A 20,212-nucleotide genomic window follows, 5' to 3' on the forward strand; every position below is an offset into this window, starting at 1 on the left:
CCCCTATCTATTTTCAACCTACATTCTACGCTACTTATTCTCTATACCTTTTCCCCCTCTCTCCTCCTCCCACCCCCCTGTTGCTAACCCTCCATGTGACCTCCATTTCTGTGGTTCTGTTCCTGTTCTAGTTGTTTGCTTAGTTCCTTTTGGTTTTGCTTTAGGTGTGGATGTTAATAACTGTGAGTTTGCTGTCCTTTCACTATACATGTTTTTTTCTTTATCTTCTTTTCTTAGATAAGTCCCTTTAGCATTTCATAAAATAAGGGCTTGGTGATGATGAACTCCTTTAACTTGACCTTATCTGAGAAGCACTTTATCTGCCCTTCCATTCTAAATGAGAGCTTTGCTGGATAGAGCAATCTGGGATGTAGGTCCTTGTCTTGCATGACTTGGAATATTTCTTTCCAGCCCCTTCTTGCCTGTAAGGTCTCTTTGGAGAAATCAGCTGACAGTCTGATGGGAACTCCTTTGTAGGTTACTGTCCCCTTATCTCTTGCTGCTTCTAGGATTCTCTCCTTCATTTTTACCTTGGCTAATGTGATTATGATGTGCCTTGGTGTGTTTCTTCTTGGGTCCAACTTCTTTGGGGCTCTCTGAGCTTCCCGGATTTTTTGGAAGACTATTTCTTTTGCCAGACTGGGGAAGTTCTCCTTTATTATTTGTTCAAATACGTGCTCAATCTGTTGCTTTTCCCCTTCCCCTTCTGGTACCCCTATAATTCGGATGCTGGAACGTTTAAAGGTGTCCTGGGTGCTCTAAAGCTTCTCCTTGTTTTTTTGAATTCTTATTTCATCATGCTTTCCTACTTGGTTGATTCTATCTTCCTTCTGGTCCACTGTATTGTTTTAGGACCCAGTTTCCTTCCCTTCACTATTGGCTCTCTTCCATATATCTTCTTGCATCTCTTTTATGGTATCCTGCATCTTTTCATCTAATTTGCGCCCAAAATCAACCAATTCCGTGAACTTTCTGATCACCAGTGTTTTGAACTGTGCATCTGATAGGTTAGCTATTTCTTGGTCGCTCAAAAGGATGAGTTCTGGGGCACTGATTTGTTCTTCTATTTGAGCCATCGCTCTCTCTCTCTGTTTTTTTTTTTTTTTGGTCTGGTCGCTCTTGTTACGGTGAGGGGCGGAGCCTTAGGTGTTCACCGGGGCTGGACACCCCAGTCGCTAGATTGTGATGTTATATGTGGGCGCAGGTGTAGGAGGAAACAATGGTGGTAGTTCCATTATCCTGGGATCTCAATCCCTTCTCTGGGATCCTGGGCTGCAAGCTCTACCCTGGTCCACAATCTCCACTTCACTGGGTCCGCCAGCCGCAGCTTGCGTACTCAGGGACCACTGCTGCGTTCTTGCGTGCCGGATGGCTTTTGCACTGATTTCGTGCCAAGTTCCCTCCCCCCCCACCTCCGTGTGCTGCTGACCCGCACCTGCCCAGCTCGTCCTCTCGGCCCCGCCTACCAGTCTGGATGTACGGGTCTACTTCAATTTCTTGGCTGTCCGACTTCCATTCAGATAAATCCTCTGTCAGTTCTGAGTGTTATTCTGCCTGTAAATTGTTGTTGTTCTAATCTTGGTTGTGCGAGGAGGTACGGTGCGTCCACCTATTCCTCCATCTTGCCGAAGTCCTCACAAGCATATAAATATTTATACAAAAAAACATATGGGCCCTGGCCAGGGAGCTCAATTGGCTGGAGCATTGTCCTGATATGCCAATGTTGTGGGTTTGATCCCTGGTCAGGGTTTGTCTTTTTATAGGTTCACAATGATAATAAGAACTACCATGTAAAAGGTAGTCTTCCCCTTATTAGTCATCAGTCTAGAAAAAAAAAGAATGATCATACATATATTGTATGTATGTTATAAAAGTAAAGCTGAGGTTCCCCAAAAACCAAGAAAATGGCCAGTATGGTTTGAGCATATGCGGTCATATGCTCAAAGAAGTACGGACTTCGTCAAGTGTGGCCTTACAGGTTTTGACAAAGGGTTTGGATTTTTATTCTCCATGCAATGAAAACTACTGCAGGGATTTAAAAACAGAAAATGATATAATACATCTACATTTTAGAAAGAATAACTTTATCTGTAGAGAATGGGGGTGGAGTATAGGAGACAAGAATGGGAACAAAGGGCACAATTTAGGAGGTTAATGAAGACATGCAGGTGAGAGGATAATGTACTGAACTAAGGTGGTAGCCATGAAGAGACATTGACAGGTATGAGACTGATTTAAGGGGGCTATAAAATTAAGGAGACTAATAGTAACAATTTCATATTGTTATGAAGACTAAATGGCCCATAATAAGTGGTTAGCTATTATTACTATCATTAATGAGTTTTCCAAAAAGAGGGATCAGATATAATTGGTTTTATCATGAATGAAAAATCATCACTATTAAAATTATCTCTGAAAATCTATGGGAGTTTCTCTGGCAATGAGTTAGAGTTAGAAAAGTGGAGTAGATACAAATTTGCCTTCCCTGCACTCAATGCTTCTGCCAAAACTACCACCCGAGGACTTAATTCCATTGTCATGGTATTCCACACAGCATTGCTTCTGATCAAGAAGCTCTTTCCTCAGAAACTGAAATGCAACAATGGGCTCATGCTCATGGAATTCACTGGTCTTACCATATTCCCCACAATCCTAAGGTAGCTGGCTTGAAAGAAGAGTGAAATGGTCTTTTAAAGACTCAGTTACAGCACCAACTAGGTGACAATACCTTACAGGGCTGGGGTGAGGTTCCCCAGAAGACTGTATCTGCTCTAAATCAGTGGCCAATATATGATGTTGTTTCTCCTATTGCCAGAATTCATAGGTCCAGGAATCAAGGTATGGAAATGGAGGTGGTACCACTATTACTCCCACAGTGAACCACTAGCCAAACTGTTACTTTCTGTTCCTGTGACCATACATTCTGCTGACACAGTGGTCTTAGTTACAAAGGGAGGAATGCTTCCACTGAGAGACACAACAATGATGCCACTGAACTTGAATACTCCTTCCCAGCCATTTTATGCTTCTCATGCCTCTGGGACAACAGGCAAAGAAGGGCATCATGATGCTGGCTGGGGTGATTGATCCTGAGCACCAAGGGGAAATTGGCCTACTACTCTACAATGGAGGTAAGGAAGAGTTTTTCTAGAATACAGGAGATTTCTTGGTATTATCAGTCTTTGTGATTAAGGTCAAAATTATAAGCCAATTCAGGCAGGACAACTAATGGCCTAGACCCTTCAAGAATGAAGGTTTGGGTCATTTCAGCAGGTAAAGAATCACAGACAACTGAGGAGCTTGCTAAAGGCAAAGGAAACACAGAACAGGTTGAAGAAAGCAGTGATAAATACCAGCTATGACCATGTAACCACTTACAAAAATGAGGACTAATTGTCATGAATATTTCTTCTTTTTGTTATTTGTGTTTTGTGTTGTATGTTTACAGGAAATGTCTTTGTTTCTTCCTATTCTTATTCCCCTATCAGGTAACATAAGATAAACTGACTTTATGTCATAGTATTTAAGTGTTGTTAATTTTACACCACAGTATTTAATTTATAGGATGCCAAGGAAAAGAATAACCACCACTCAAGGGCATTACCTCCTCTCCTGGGAAAGAGGTTAGTGCATTTTTAGTTATACTCAGGGTAGTTATATCATGCTAGGTGAAATTTTGACCTTGTTGTTATCTTTATTTGGAGGTTAAGTATAGTTTAACAATCTGTATATGGATGCTTAATTGATCTGTCATAGTTAATTTTAGGTATTAGCCTGAATGGACTATGGAGTGTCCAGATATTTAATCCAACATTATTCTACAAATGTCTGTGAGGATGTTTTCAGATGAGATTAACACCTGAGTCAGTAGAATGAGAAAAGTAGATAGCTCTCCCTAATGTGAGTGGGCCTCGACCAAACATATGAAGTCCTGAATACATCAAAAAGGCAGATCCTCCTGAGAGTAAGAAATTCCTCATGCCTTACTACCATGAACTTGGACTTGGACATAGGTCTTTTCCTGCTTTCCGACTTGAACTGAAAGATGAGCCTTCTTAGTGTTAAGCTTGTCTGCTTTTGGCCAGAACTTACATGCTATGGGCTCTCCTGGTTTTTAGGCCTGCAGATTTAAACTGGAACTACACCATCGACTTTCCTGGGTTTCTAGCTTGACTGCTGATCTTGGGACTTCTCAGCCTCCATAATCATATAAGCCAATTCTTGGTAATTCTCAATCTCACCCCCACCCTGTTCACTCTCTCTCTAAATATATACATAAATATATATCCTATTGGTTCTGTTTCTCTGTAGAACACTAACACTTTTCATCTAGCTAATATCAACTAGACCATCAAAACCCACAACTGTCCCTTCTACTGTGAACTCTTCCTGAATGCCCTAGGGTAGATTCTTATGTATCTTGTGCTTCTGTGTTACTCCCATAACACTGGTATCATAATGCTTAATTGCTCTTTTGTACACCTACTCTATGAAATATAAACTCCTTGACAACAGCAACAGAGCTAATTTGACTTCACATCACTGCCACCTAACACAAACCTTGGCATATAATAAGTTCTGAGTAAATATATATTAAACCATTAACAAAACCTTCTTGTGTGAGGTTAGATAATACTCAACTCAGAAAAAAAGTACTGCTAGAGGACAAGAGCATATTGTTGTTATCTGTCAATGAGGGAGGGTTCCAGCAGAAGCAGCTGAGATACAGGGCTGCTTTATTTTGAGGGCAGAAATGCTCTCATCTCATCCTTCAAGGAACCAAGGCCCAACCAGCAAATGAAGCCTAGGTCATAGTTATGCTTCTCATTTGCAAGCAAGCTACTTAAAAACTCATTATTATTTGCAATTATTGAACTGTATGAATCAGGATTATCTCAAAAACAAAATACAGAAATAATTGCATATTGAGACTACCACTATTAACAATAATCCCTAATTTTGAAATTTTATATTCTGTTAAGTGGCTTCTATTTTATTTTAGCTTAAAAATACATTTATACTAATAAAATGACATTATTGTATATTTACAATACATACTGGGTTGGTATTTAAGTTTTGACTTAAAAATGAAAGATCTGTGCTGCTAAAAGGTATAAAAACTCCCAGATTAAAAAAAAAAACACTTTAGTTTTATATCTAAACAGATCTAACTTTGAATATTATTTCTGTCACTTAATAGTTGTGAGTTTCACCTAGACTAGTGTGGCTTAGTGGGATGGGCATCATACCATAAACTAAAAATTGCCAGTTCAGTTCCCAGTCAGGGCACATGGCTAGTCTGTGAGTCAGGTCCCCGGTTGGGGGCATGCAAGAGGCAACCAATAGATGTTTCCCTGGCACATCAATGTTTCTCTTCCTCTCTCTCTCCCTCCCTTCTCCTTTTTCTAAAAATAAATAAATAAAATCTTTAAAAAAATGGAAGAAGGGGTAAATCAAGGAACATGAATAAAGGACTCATGGGCATGGGCAATGGGGTGGGGATTGACTGTGGGAGTGGGGGTGCAGGGGGACTGGGAAGGAGAGAGCAATGGGAAAAAGGAGGTACACTGTAACCAAACAACAAAAAATAGTTGTGAGTTTTCAGGTAAGTAAATTAAACTCTTGGAGCCTCAGTTTTTTCCCTTGTCAAATCTAGATAGTGCTGATAAGTACTATGGCATATTATTAGCAGAGTATAGTAAGATATCACACTTAAAACACTTAGTATGGTTACTAGCCTAAAGTAAACAATATCTGACCTATTAATATCATTAATATGCCATCATCTGCAATGATCGGAAAATGAGGGCTGGGTAGGAATAAGGGACTATGGGAGAATATCACAATTTCAGACATATATATGTATACAGTTTTTAAAAAGCAAGCTGAGGATTATGAATTCTTTTAACACCTATGGACTTAGATTTCAAAATATCTCAGTCTAAAACAAATGGCAGAGCATATGAATCATATATACTACACTATTTGGAAAGAGTAATTCAGGGATATGTTCAAAAGGAGCCTCAAGATTTCATGACTATTGTCATCATCATCAATAAACCCATTGTGAAGCATATCTAACTAGGTATTTCTATGGGGAACCCAGATTAATTTGTCAGGTAGCATTCAATTAGTGATCTTCTGCTAAGTTTGTTAAAATTTCATTTCTTGACTTAAATTTTGATTTAAAAATATATTAATCTGGTTTAGTTACTGAAACCTCTAAAATAATGAAATGAAATAGCATATGATGCAATTTATCAAATAACCACGTGGCAAATTGAACATGAAGATTAAAATAAGCTGATACCTGCTTGGATAGCACTTTCATGTGCCCTACGCTTCCCCGGCAGTATGCTTCAAGGATGACACCAAATTGTATGGAGACAGCTGGAATGTGTACTTCTGACCTGCAGAAAGTTAATAATATTATGATGGTTTATCAAACACTTCAGGTCACCAAATATAAGTACTGACTTCTTTATTCTATCATAAAATTAACTTAAGATGTTAACCAAAGAAAAGAAGACACTTTCTCTTGTGAAAAAATTTTAGTGGACAGTCAACTTTCCAACTCTTTAAACCTCACAGTTCAAAAAGATATGAGATTTTATAATTACTTAATTCTTTATTCCAAGAAACCCCCAATTTTTAAATCTTACCTTATTTGCTTTTTGTAGTAAAAAGGTAATATTACCAATTTAGAAATAATTATGAAGATCTGACCCATATCACACAATTGACTAGCCCCTCAATTAGCTTCTATTCAATTTTTTCCCACTTAATGAAAGGTGTGCACAATTGAAACAGGAAGGAATACCTGATTCCCTGGAAGGTTTAAAATAAGAAAATTTAACTGGATAAGAAAAGAAGGTAAGTTAAAAATAAAAAAGGAAAGACTCTTAAGAAAATCAAGATATAAAAATATAATCCCTAAAATTAACATAAAAATATTATAGATGTAGAATTTATTTTCCTTAGGAAATTCAGCCTAAAAGAAAGTTATTTTATTTTCTGATAATCATTACTTTCAATTCTATGAAGTCCAGATGAAAAAAACAAAAAGGTCAGAAATGAGAAATCAATATTTTTCATAGGAAACAAAAGAATTTTAGTCCTCTTTCCTGATTTTACTCCTCTACAAACTGGGTGAAATAAGGTTTATGTATTTCTAAAAATGACCTAGTTAATAAAGAAGCTGAAAATAAACTTGCTGTTGTTATAGGAAAACTTTAAAATCTTTATCCAACACAAACTTATGGAAGGAATTAGTAAATCTGTTTTTTAGCCTAAATATATTATAGTAAGTACACTTTATAGGAAAATAGCAACATATTAATGATTAGTTTCAGTTAAAAATCAAGGAGGCACGGAGGGATACTTATCTAAATTATTTTGCCGAATAGTGAAAGTTAACAGTTTGAGTTATCAAGAAATAGGAGATACTGAGAAGAATATCAATGTTATAGATGGCTCAGAAACAACTAAAGCAGCTGGCTGTTTTTGCTAAATGCCCTGTCTTATGCTGATTTATATTTATAAAAGCACAAGGTAGACTCAAATTGAAATATAAAACACTTAGAACCAACTGTATGGGAAAACATATTTGCCAATGATACCTCAGACAAGGGTTTAATCTCCAAAATATATAAAGAACTTACAAGACTGCACTCTAAGAAGACAAGGAATCCAATTAAAAAGTGGGCAAAGGACTTGAACAGACACTTCTCCAAGGAGGACATACAGAAAATCCAAAGACACATGAAATGATGTTCAATATCGCTAGCTATCAGAGAGATGCAAATTAAAACCACAATGAGATACCACTTCACACCAGACAGAATGGCCATCATAAACAAAGCAACAAACAACAAGTGTTGGAGAGGTTGTGGAGAAAAGGGGACCCTAGTGCACTGCTGGTGGGACTGCAGACTGGTACAACCACTATGGAAAGCAGTATGGAACTTCCTCAGAAAACTAAAAATGGATCTGCCTTTTGACCCAGCGATTCCACTGCTGGGACTCTATCCTAAGATCACTAAAACACCAATTCAAAAGAACCTATGCATCCCAATGTTCACAGCAGCACAATTTACAATAGCTAGATGCTGGAAGCAACCAAGATGCCCATCAGTAAATGAATGGATCAAAAAACTATGGTACATTTACACAATGGAATTCTATGCAACAGAAAGAAAGAAGGAGCTCCTACCCTTTGCAACAGTGTGGATGGAGCTGGAAAACATTATGCTTAGCGAAACAAGCCAGGCAGTGAAAGACAAATACCATATGATCTCACCTTTAACAGGAACCTAAATAACAAAACAAAGAAACAAGCAAAATATAACCAAAGACACTAAATAGAGGCCAGGCTGGCAGTGCCCACAGAAGAGAGTAGAGGGAATTTCAGCAGACAGTGGGAAGGGTTCACAGGAACAAACTTAAAGGACACATGGTCATAAACTAAGGGGAGGGTGGTAATGGGAGGGAAGTGGGGAGGGGTGGGAGGGGGGGCTGGATTGGGAGTAAAAAGGAGAAAACTGTATTTGAACAATGATTAAAATAAAAAAAAAGAAATATAAAATACTTACCTAAGATGCCAAAATAGGAATTGCCCTATCCTCCGATTAGCAAGTGCTCTTTCTAATAGGAATCTAGAGAGGGCACAATCAAGAAAAGGCTCATATTTTAAAACTTGCACCAGTTGTAAAAGATACTGAGAGAGTTCTTCGTCACTGAAAAAACAAAAGACACAGTAAGTCACTCAACACCCTGTGCCAGAAAAAGATCCCTTCCTACCAAACTATCAAATACTTACTTACTGAAACACAATGTTTTTTGAGGGGTCAGGAGTGTTGCATGCTTACATTCACTATTCCACTAATACAAAAGAAAGGCTGAGGATTTCACATAGGCAGAAGGAAGAGTGGATGGGAGCAAATAATAGATATACAGGGCATTTTTATTAAATTATTCAGGTTGATAAAACTGATGACTGTATTTACAATCAGCCCAGAGTTACAATAAAATTAGGTACTAATTTCTGGACGCTGGAAAAATTTTGTATTCAGTCAACCGATCGGTTTTTTTAAAATAAAAATTTTATCAGTACTTCAGCAATTTATTTTCCTTTCCTATCATTAAGGTTAAGCAATTCTTTCTCCCAGATAACCAATGAACAATTAAATCTTAACTTTCACTTAAAGGATAAGAAAATAAGTGCATTTTTAAGTGGGAGTTCAATCACTGAATTAATAACAACATAATATTTTAATTAAACTGAGTTGAATTAATTAAGGTTAGTGCCTCTCTATTGGGTGTCCATTCCCAAACATTTACATGTAAACACACTCCCATCAGAGGCAATTCCAGTAGTCAGGTAAGATATGAATCCGAAGTCCACTACTTGCAAATAAATCCATGGATTTCTACACAGTATTGACCAAAGGGGACTGTATAAGCATATTCACAGCAGCATTGTATATAATAGTCAAATCGGGAGAAAACTTAAAATGTTCCTCAACAGGGAAATGGAAAAGTTAAGATGTATCTCTTTGACAGAATATTACACAGTGGTAAAAGGAATAAACAAATTTTATCTGTGATGGGAAACACTGAACCCAAAAACCTAACTTTGAATTTTTTAAAAAGCAAAATGTAAAACAATGCATATTGTAAAACACATTTGTGTGAATTTTAAATGTATTATAATATCATTCTGTATCTATATTTTTATAGATGTAGAAGTGTGGTAAAAATATAAAAATGTGGTATAGAAAGATACACACCAAATTCATGATTACAGTTGCCTCTGGAAAGCGAAGAAGTAATCAGAACTCAGTAAGGAAACTATGAGAACTTCATTTTAAACTATGATGTTATTTCCTTAAAAAATTTTTAAAGTTTTTAAAAATAATCATTATGGAATATTAACATTTACTTATTCTGAGTGGTAGATAGAAAAAGTTAACAGAGCAGGCCTGACTGCTATCACCTGAAAAAGGTTCCCCTTGGCTGGCATCTGGAAACAAAGATTTCAAAAGGTTTTCTACCACCATAACAGGTAAGAGTGTGCCTCAACTGTGCAAACATATGGTTTATACTAAATATCCATTCTTCTTCTGGAACTCCAGAGTTTTGGTATGTGCTAGACTAGCCCCCATTAAAAAAAACCCTACCTACTAAATCTCTAATGAGCTTTCTTGGTAGACAATATTTCAAACATGTTGTTACACCTTGTTGTTGAGAAATTAAGTGTATTTAGTGTGACTCCACTAGGAAAGGAACCTTAGAAACTTGCCTGGTTTCCTCCAGACTTTGCCCCATGAATCTTTTTCCTTTGCCAATTCTGCTCTGTATTCTTTTGCTGTAATAAATCATAACCAAGAGTATGATTATATACTGAGTCCTATGAGTCCTCCTAGTGAATCATGGAACCTGAGGGTGATCTTGGGGACCTCTGATTCAGTATGTTTTTGTTTGTTCTACAATAATAGAATAAGTCTGCTCACATAGACACACACACATATTGGGGGCGGGAGGGAGGAACAAATGCTTTATTAAACTTTGAACAATTCCTAGCCCCCTTCTTTTCTTATGAGACATTCACGTAGACATCACCTTCTCTATCCACACCCAAGTAGTTCCTTGCCCCACAAAAAGCCAAGTACACAAGATACCTCATCTGTTGCAGGCAGCCCACAGCATATTCCCGAACATACTGATCTGGATAGTTGAAATCTAGAAGCTCCAGGGCCTCCCGCGGGGGCAGTTTAGGCCAAATCTGAAGTAGTGCCTGAAGCTGTTTAAAAAATTGAAACTGATTCAGAAATTATAGGAGTAGAAGCAGAGATGGGTCAAAAGAAATTACAAAGGCCTCAAAAATCTATTCCTGTTAATACAGGTTAATAAGGATTGTCACAGCTGAGATATTCTATAGATAAACAGGAAAAAAGCTATTAAGTACTTACCTGGAAATAAATGATACACTGAATAGATGAATTCTACAATCAATAGCCATTAAATAATTTTTAAAAGAAGAGACGGAGGAAGGAAGGAAGGAATGCTTATGCATGCACAAAGTGACCAAGAAATAGGTAAAATTCAAAGGTAAAATTCAAAGTATAAATAAAAGTTGCAAGGCAAGTTAATAATGGAAAATTTACATATACAGTTCATTAATAACAGAAAATTAGTTTGAGTTTACTCTGAACTCTTAATATTTTCAGGGAATCTTATCATTTAATTGAACATTTTATTGACCATAACACATTTAAACCCTTTAAATCACAATAAGTATCCCATTAGAAATAAATAGCACCTAGTTGTTTATTTTCTAAAAACAAGATAAATACAACCAGTCTCCTATTTACAGATGCCACTTAGAAATGGTCTAAATGTAGGATAAAAATAGAATTCCCTGGGGAGATGAGCTGGAAGTGCAGGTGGAGGATAGGTTTGGGTACACATAGCCACATCTTTGAAAACCCTAGTTCCAGAGAGCCCAAACCTTTTGAGCTATTGAGTTTTTGCGTGAGACTGGGGCTTTGAGAATTGAATAAAAAGTTTATATTTTATCTGTATCCCATCATAGCACAAAGACACTCATCATGGTTGCTGCTGGCAAGAGTCCCTTACTCCTCAAGTTTTTGACATGTTTATAGCATGCATTCTTATTAGGGATGGTAAGTGGGAAGAAAACTGGTTATGGAGAGCAAACAAAGTTTTTTGACAATATGAATGTGGCCTCTAAAGCTCAACTCCATCTAATAAAGTATTACTTAATATCTGATTTATCTCACTGGGTTTTCTTGGTTATTGCTGACATCAACCCCAAGGAAGATAGACCAAATGTCTACAACATCAGAGTTACAAAATTATGGCACATAGATAGATGGCAACGACTTGGAAGACTTTCTCTCAATTGGCTGTCCAATCTCAAAGTTGTGTTGTTAAAAGCGGTCTGTTACTACCTGCTGGCTGCTTTGTGTATGTCATTTGAGCTTCTGTATACAGCTTGAACTTTGGGAATGAAATAAAAATAGTTTATATTTTATTATTTAATTTTACAAATTATTTACCCCTCATTAATTACAGGGAGTGTCCAGGAACTACACAGACATGAAATATGAAAACAGAGACATTTGAGACATTTGTTTGATATAAGATAGACAAAACACTGTACATAGGACAATGACGCCTCAGTCTCCTTCAAAGGAGGGAACTTCCGACCTCACACAGTTCTCCCAGCATCTCTTCCACTATTCAAAACACTCTGAAAAAATCCTTTGTTAGAATCACCATCAGCTGCCTCATATATTCCTCAATCTCATCAACAGTCTGAAATCTCTTCGCTTTCAAAGGTGATTTTAGTTTTGGGAAAAGCCAGAAGTCTTTATTGACTGCAGCCTGTACACGTTCAATATTCTCAGGTGGTCTCCTTGTTGCAGGTCTTTCAGAACACAAATCATTTAGATTCTCCACCATCTTTAAAGAATTTTTGCCACACTTTTACTTATACTGCACTCATTATATTGTCCCTGAAAGCCTTCTGAATCATCTGAATAGTTCCGTGGAGGAATGTTTAAGCTCACTGCAAAATCTGATGCAGATTCATTGCTCTACTCACTCAGTCATTTTGAATGTGATGGCCACAGAGTACACATGCTTACTCAATCGCTCAACAGCATTTACCATTCCCACTGATGAAAACAGTGAAGTGGTCATTGTTCAGGCATGCACATTCCATTCCACTCTTCTTCACTGTCAGGTTATGTCAACGTAGCACAAACCATTCTTGTTATATTAACAATGGCTGGACTTTTCCCAGAAAGACCTCATAGGTCAGTGCCCCCCAAAAGTCAATAATATGTGAATGAATATCTAGCAGCTAAGTTAAAAGATATTTTTTCATTTCCAAAAACACTGAAGTCCACTGATGATATTTTTTAAGAAAGTAACTTGTTTTCTTTCTTTTTCATTTTTAAAATCTTTATTATACCTTTTCCATTACTGTTTAGTACCCTTATACACCCCACGCCCAGCAATCACCATGCTGTTGTCCATGTCAATGAGTCCTTTTTCCTTCTTGCTCAATCCCTCTACCTCCTCAACACCCCTCCACTGTCATCTTCCTCTCCATCTACGAACCCGTCCCCATTTCCTTTGTTAGTTTAGTTTGTTCATTAGATTCTACATGAATGAAATCATATGGTATTTGTCTTTCTCTGACCTCCTTATTTCACTTAGTACAATATTCTCCAGGCCCACCCATACTGTTGCAAAGGGTAAAATTTTCTTATTTTTTTTTACAACCAAGTAGTATTCCATTGTGTAAATGTCCCACAGGTGTTTTATCCACTCATCTACTAATGGACACTTGGGCTGCTTCCATATCTTGGAGATTGTAAATAACACTGCAATGAACATAAGGGAGCTTATATTCTTTCAAATTAGTTTTGGGTTCCTTCAGATACATTCCCAGAAGTGGGGTCTCTGGGTTAAAAGTCAGACCCATTTTTAATTTTTTGAAGTATCTCCACGCTGCTTTCCACAGTGGCTGTACCAGTCTGCATTCCCACGAAGAGGGCAAAAAGGTTCCCCTCTCTCAACATCCTCACCATCACTTTTTGTCCGTTGATTTATTGATGATAGCCATCTTAACACATATGAGATGATATCTCATTGTGCTTTTAATATGTATTTCTCTGATCATTAGGTGACGTGGAGCATCTTTTCATATTTCTATTGGTCATCTGTATGACTTCTTTGGAGAAGTGTCCATTAAGGTTCTTTGCTCAGTTTTTAATTGGGTTGTTTGCTTTTTTCATGTAGAGTTTTATAAGTTCTTTATAAATTTTGGGTGTTAACCCCTTATCAGATGTATCTGAGAATATATTCTCTCATATGGTGGGTTGTCTTTTTATTTTGTTGATGATTTCCTTTCTATGCAAAACCTTTTTAATTTGATGTAGTCCCATTTGTTCTGTTTCTTTTGTTTCCCTTGCCTGCGGACATATAGCTGTTAAAATATTACTACAAGCAACGTCCAAGATTTTGCTGCCTATGTTTTCTTCTAGGATTTTTATGGTTTTGGGTCTAACATTTAAACTTTTGATCCATTTTGAATTTATTCTTGTGTGTGGTATAAGAGGGTGATCTGATTTCATTTTTGTGCCTGTATCTGTCCAATATTCCCAACACCATTTATAGAATAGACTATCTTTAGCCCATTGTATGTGCTTACTTAGTCTGTTCATTATTAATTGACTATAAAGGTATGGGTGTATTTCTGGGCTCTCTAGTCTGTTACATTGATCTATGTGTCTGTTTTTATGCCCAGTACTATGCTGTTTTGATTACTTTGGCCTTATTGTATAATTTGATATTAGGTAGTGTGATTCTTCCAACTTTGTTCTTCTTTCTCAAGATCAATGTTGCTGTCTGGGGCCTTTTGTGGTTCCATATAAATTTTTCAAATATTTGTTCTAGTTCTGTGAAATACATCATTGGAATCTCAACAGGAATTGCAATGACTCTATAGATTGCTTTGGGCAATTTCAATGATGTTAATTCTTCCCATACATGAACACATATGTGCTTCCACTTATTTGTATCTTCTTCAATTTCTTCCTTCAGTGTCTTCTAATTTTCTGAGTACAGGTCTTTTACATCCTTTGTTAGGTTTATTCCTAGGTACATTATTCTTTTTGTAGCAATTATGAATGGGATTATTTTCTTAAATTCCCTTTCTGTTAGTTTGTTATTGGCATATAAAATGTAACTGATTTCTGGATATTCCTTTTGTATGCTGCTGCTCTGATGAATTCATTGATCAGTTTTAGTAGTTTCTTGGTGGAATCTTTGGGATTCTCTGTGTTCAGTTTCATGTCATCTGCAAATAAAGAGTTTTGCTTCTTCCTTTTCAATTTGGAAGCCTTTTATTTCTTCTTCTTGTTTGGTTGCTGTGGCTAGGCCTTCCAGTACTGTGTTGAATAAGAGAGATGATAGTGCACATCCCTGTCTTGTTCCTGGTCTTATGGGGAACACTTGTAGTTTTTGCCTGTTGAGTAGGATGCTGGCTATAGGTTTTTCATAGATGGCCTTTATTATATTTAGGTATGATCCCTCTATTCCCACTTTGCTGAGAGTTTTGATCATAAATGGGTGCTGGATTTTATCAAGTGCTTTTCTGCATCTATTGATATGATCATGTGGTTTTTATCCTTCATTTTGTTTATGTGGTGAATCACATTTATTGATTTTCAAATGTTGTACCGACCATGCATTCCTGGAATATATCCCACTTGACCATGGAGTATGATCTTTTTGATGCATTGCTGTATTCAATTTGCTAATATTTTGTTGAGGATTTTAGCATCTGTTTATCAGGAATATTGGCCTATAATTTCCTTTCTTTGTAGTGTCTTTACCTGGCTTTGGAATTAGGATAATGCTGGCTTCGTGAAATGAGTTTGGGAGCCTTCCCTCATCTTGAATATTATGAAATAGTTTGAGAAGCAGAGGTGTTAGTTCCTGTTAGAATGTTTAGTAAAATTTCCCTGTGAAGCCATCCAGTCCAGGGATTCTGTTTGTTAAGAGTTTTTTTGGACTATTACTTCAATTTCACTAGGTGTAATCCATCTGTTCAGATTCTCTGATTTGTCTTGATTTAGTTTTGGAAGATTGTATGTTTCTAGGAATTTATCCATTTCATCCAGGTTGTCCAGTTTGTCAGCATATAGTTGTTCACAACATTTTCTTATCATCCCTTGTATTTCTTTAGTGTCAGTTATTTCTCCTCTTTCATTTCTGATTTTATTTGGGCCCTCTCTCTTTTTTTCTTGATGAGTTTGGTTAAAAGTTTGTCAATCTTGCTTATCTTTTCAAAGAACCAGCTCTTGGGTTCATTACTTTTTTGTATCATTTTTGTAGACTCTCTTCCATTTATTTCTGCTCTGATCTTTATTATTAACTTCCTTCTACTTTTCACGTCTTTTGTTGTTCTTGTTCAAGTGGCTTCAAGTATAAAATTAGATTATTTGAGATTTTTCTTGTTTTTTGAAATATGCCTGTAATGCTATGAATTTCCCTCTTAGGATTACTTTCCCAGTGTCCCACAGATTGTGGATTATTGGGTCCTCACTTTGATTTGTTTCAAAGTATCCTTTGATTTCTTCCTTGATTTCGTTGCTGATCCATCATTCACTGTTTGATAATATAATTTGACAAACAGAGGTAATTTTCAAGCAATACATATTAATTTTAGAAGTCATTGCAAATGATCTTAAGATTAAAACTTTGTAGTACCCTGAGCTGTTAGAAGTAGTCCAGGACCTACAACCTGCTAGTGGTAGACAATTACATCAAGACCATTGTTTTTATTATGTTTAGTGAAAGATACCGAAAATCTACACTGAATCTGCTATTTTTAAATCTTAAAACTTTCTAGACTACTATTTAGATTATACATAAGAATTTAAAACTTCAAAGAAAATTATCAAACCTATAGCAATATATCTATGTAGAAAAGGAAAATTTACACAAAATCAAGAAAGTAATATATATTCCCAAAAGGTACTACAGAATGATCTTTTGTTACCTGAGCAACATCCTCAAGTTTATTCCACTTGATTGACAGTAATAATTTTGGCAGTGACTGTGGGAAGTTTTCTCTGCAATCTTGCCGCAAAGTCCAAATAAGATCCATTTCATTCTCACACAGTTGAGACAAGGGATCCCTGTCCAAGATTTCCTTCAGTACAGGAAGAAACTTTTTTCCACCCCGACTCTAAGAAAGTAAAATTACTCATTATAGAATTCAATTGTGCAAACATCCTGGGTAAAAAGTTAGCAAATTTGTACAATGAATGTATACATAATTTATGAGCTTTAACATATGAGATACTTAAAATCTAATTCCTCGATAAGGTTAATAAAGATGGATTCCCTTTTTAAAGCTTTTATTGCCAAACAGTATCTAAAAGCTAAAAATGAAGTTAAAAGTTATTCTCAAACAGGAAAAATACTGTTCCTTAATAATCCACATGCAAACACTAGGTGGCAGAATTGCAATTTGGATGAAAAAAATCATTATTTGAACTGAATCTCTTTAAGTTTCTATTTTTAAAAAACAAAACCAAAAATATATCAACAAAACATATGAAGTTAAAGAAAACTAATAAGAGCCTTCTTAGCTCAGAGGCATAAAACCATTTATTTTATTTTTAATCCTCATGCAAGGATATATGGATTGATTTTAGAGCAAGGGGAAGATAAACAGAGAGAAAACACTGATGTGACAGAGAAACAACAACTGGTTGCCTTCCATATGTGCCCTAATAGGGAACAAACTCACACCTTTCTGGCATATGGGATGACACTCTAACCAACTGAGCCACCTGGTCAGGGCATATAAAACCATTTAGATTAAGAAATAAATATTAGCTAAACACACAGGAAAATATAATTACCCCATTGTTCTTCCCAATTCTTATGCAAAAATACTAAAATAAAGAAGAAAATCCATGCTCTTTTTTAGATCTAGGACTCTGAATTGCTTTAAGAGAAAGGTGCATTTCCTTATACTAAAAAACTGTCCAAGTTAGGACAAAATGCATTTAAACACACACACACACACACACACACACAATCTCTGCAGAAGTATCTGACAAGATTCTATAGGGATTTATACACTATTATAATATTACTTTGTACTTTGTATCATTTTAACTGGGATTTGACATAAACATTAAAATAAATTGAAGTCATATTACTAATTTTCTAAAGTAACAGACAAAGCAAAATAGTATATGCATATGTAAAAATAGTGGAGGGATAATGATTATCCATGCAGAATATCCGAAATACGCAACAAAAACACTATTGGAACTAACCAGCAATTAAAGCAAGGTTTCAGGGTAAAAGGTCAATATACAAAAATAAATTGTTTTCCTATATATCAGAAACAATTCTTCAAGTAAAATTTAAAATTAAAAACACAGTATCACTTATATTAGCACCCCAAAATATGAAAACTTGTGTATAAAACTAACAGAATATATACAAGATCTTTATGGGAAAAACTAGAGACCTCTGATGAATGAAATCAAATAAGAACTAAATGAGGATTTCCGGCCAAGATGGAGGCATAGGTAGACACACTGTGTCTCCTCCCACAACCAAGATAGGGACAACAATTTAGAAACAGAATAGCAACCAGAACTGACAGAAAATTGAACTGTATGGAAGTTGGACAACGAAGAAGTTAAAATAGACCCATGCATCCGGACCAGTAGGAGGGGTGGAGTTGGGTGGCCCAGCTCGGGTTGGGATACAGGTTACAGAGAACGTTGGGACCAGGCACGTAAGGCATCCAGGACATGCAAGACCATAGCAGGTGGACCCCGAGCATGCAAGCGACAGCTGGCAGACCCCGGCTGAGGGCGGGCAACCGGCAGACCCAGAGAGGTGGCAATTGTGAAGCAAGGCACTGCACACAACCTAGGATCCCAGCACTGGGAAACAGAGCCTTGGGGCACTGATTGAAAACATCTGTGGGGGTTGAGGTGCAGGGAGAGACTCCCAGCCTTACAGGAGAGTTTGTTGGAGAGACCCACGGGGTGCACAAGCCCACCCACACGGGAAAGGGCCCAGTTTGCTCAGGGGAAGTGGCGGAAGGGACTGAGGTCCAACGGAGAGTGGAGCAAGCACAATTGTTCCCTCTCTGACCCCGCCCCCACATACATCACAACCCAGCAACTGGGGTGCCCTGCCCTAGTGAACACCTAAGGCTCCACCCCTCAAACGTAACAGGCGCGACCTGTTACGGGGGAGGAGATGGCTCAAACAGAATTGAAAGCCCCAGAGCCAGTACTTTTAAGCGACTGAGAGATAGCCAACCTATCAGATGCACAGTTCAAAGCACTGGTGCTCAAGATGCTCACAGAATTGGTTGATTTTAGTTGCAAATTAGATGAACAAATGCAGGCTACAATAAGAGAAATGAAGGAAAATGCACAGGGAACCAACAGTGATGGGAAGGAAACTGGGGCTCAAAACAATAGAGTGGACCAGAAGGAAGAAAGGAACAACAAAACAGAAAAGAATGAAGAAACAAGAATTCAAAAAAATGAAAAGAAGCTTAGGACCTCCAGACATCTTTAAACGTTTCAACATCCAAATTATAGGGGTACCAGAAGAAGAAGAGGAAGTTCAACCAGTGGAAATCTTATTTGAACAAATAATAATGGAGAACTTCCCCAAGTTGGCAAGGGAAACAGACTTCCAGGAAGTCCAGGAAGCTCAGAGAGTCCTAAAGAAGTTGGACCCAAGGATGAACACACCAAGGTACATCATAATTACATTACCCAAGATTAAAAAGAAGGAGAGAATTCTAGAAGCAGCAAGAGATAAGGAGACAGTTACCTACAAAAGAGTTCCCATCACACTGTCAGCTGACTTCTCAAAAAAGACCTTACAGGCAGGGAGAGGCTGGAAAGAAGTATTCCGAGTCATGAAAGGAAAGGATCTATATCCCAGATTGCTCTATCTAGCAAAGCTTTCATTTTGAATGGAAGGGCAGATAAAGTGCTTCTCAGATAAGGTCAAGTTAAAGGAGTTCATCATCACCAAGCCCTTATTTTATGAAATGTTAAAGGGACTTATCTAAGAAAAAGAAGACTTATCTATAAAAAACCATATATAGTAAAAGGACAGCAAACTCACAATTATTAACAACCACACCTAAAACAAAAACAAAAAGAAACTAAGCAATCAATTACAACAGAAACAGAACCACAGAAATGGAGATCACATGGAGGGTTAGCAACAGGGGAGTGGGAGGAGGAGAGAGGGGGAAAAGGTACAGAGAATAAGCAGCATAGATGGTAGGTGGAAAATAGACAGGGGGAGGGCAAGAATAGTATGGGAAATGTAGAAGCTAAAGAATTTATGACACATGGACATGTGGGGAACTAAAGGTGGGGAATGTGGGTGGGAGAGGGTGTGCAGAGTGGAGGGGAATGAAGGGGGGAAATGGGACAACTGTAATAGCATAATCAATAAAATATATTAAAAAAAGAACTAAATGAATATCTCATATTGCATATTCACAGATAGGAAAACTCAATATTGGGGAAAAGTCAGCTCTTCCCAACTTAATAAGCAGATTTAAAGCAAAACCCATAAAAATCCTGGCAAGTCATTTTCTGGG

General features: G+C 37.1%; 1 protein-coding gene across 5 annotated transcripts in view; it reads right to left on the reverse strand.

Moving 5' to 3' along the window:
• The window catches only part of PIK3CB (phosphatidylinositol-4,5-bisphosphate 3-kinase catalytic subunit beta), a 189,066-nt gene that overhangs the window by 25,251 nt on the left and 143,603 nt on the right, over positions 1 to 20,212 (reverse strand). For 3 of the 5 annotated variants that reach the window (XM_028517978.2, XM_028517979.2, XM_036030715.1), the window contains 5 exons: positions 16,601 to 16,789; positions 10,680 to 10,801; positions 10,301 to 10,366; positions 8,592 to 8,735; positions 6,311 to 6,410 (listed from right to left, as the gene is read on the reverse strand). In XM_028517978.2, the coding sequence (XP_028373779.1) occupies positions 6,311 to 6,410; positions 8,592 to 8,735; positions 10,301 to 10,366; positions 10,680 to 10,801; positions 16,601 to 16,789 (621 nt within the window). The remainder of the gene's footprint in view (positions 1 to 6,310; positions 6,411 to 8,591; positions 8,736 to 10,300; positions 10,367 to 10,679; positions 10,802 to 16,600; positions 16,790 to 20,212) is intronic. The other 2 variants (XM_028517981.2, XM_036030716.1) reach the window with 1 other exon arrangement.

Source organism: Phyllostomus discolor, chromosome 7 (genome assembly GCF_004126475.2).
Source record: "Phyllostomus discolor isolate MPI-MPIP mPhyDis1 chromosome 7, mPhyDis1.pri.v3, whole genome shotgun sequence".
Lineage (NCBI taxonomy): Eukaryota > Metazoa > Chordata > Mammalia > Chiroptera > Phyllostomidae > Phyllostomus > Phyllostomus discolor.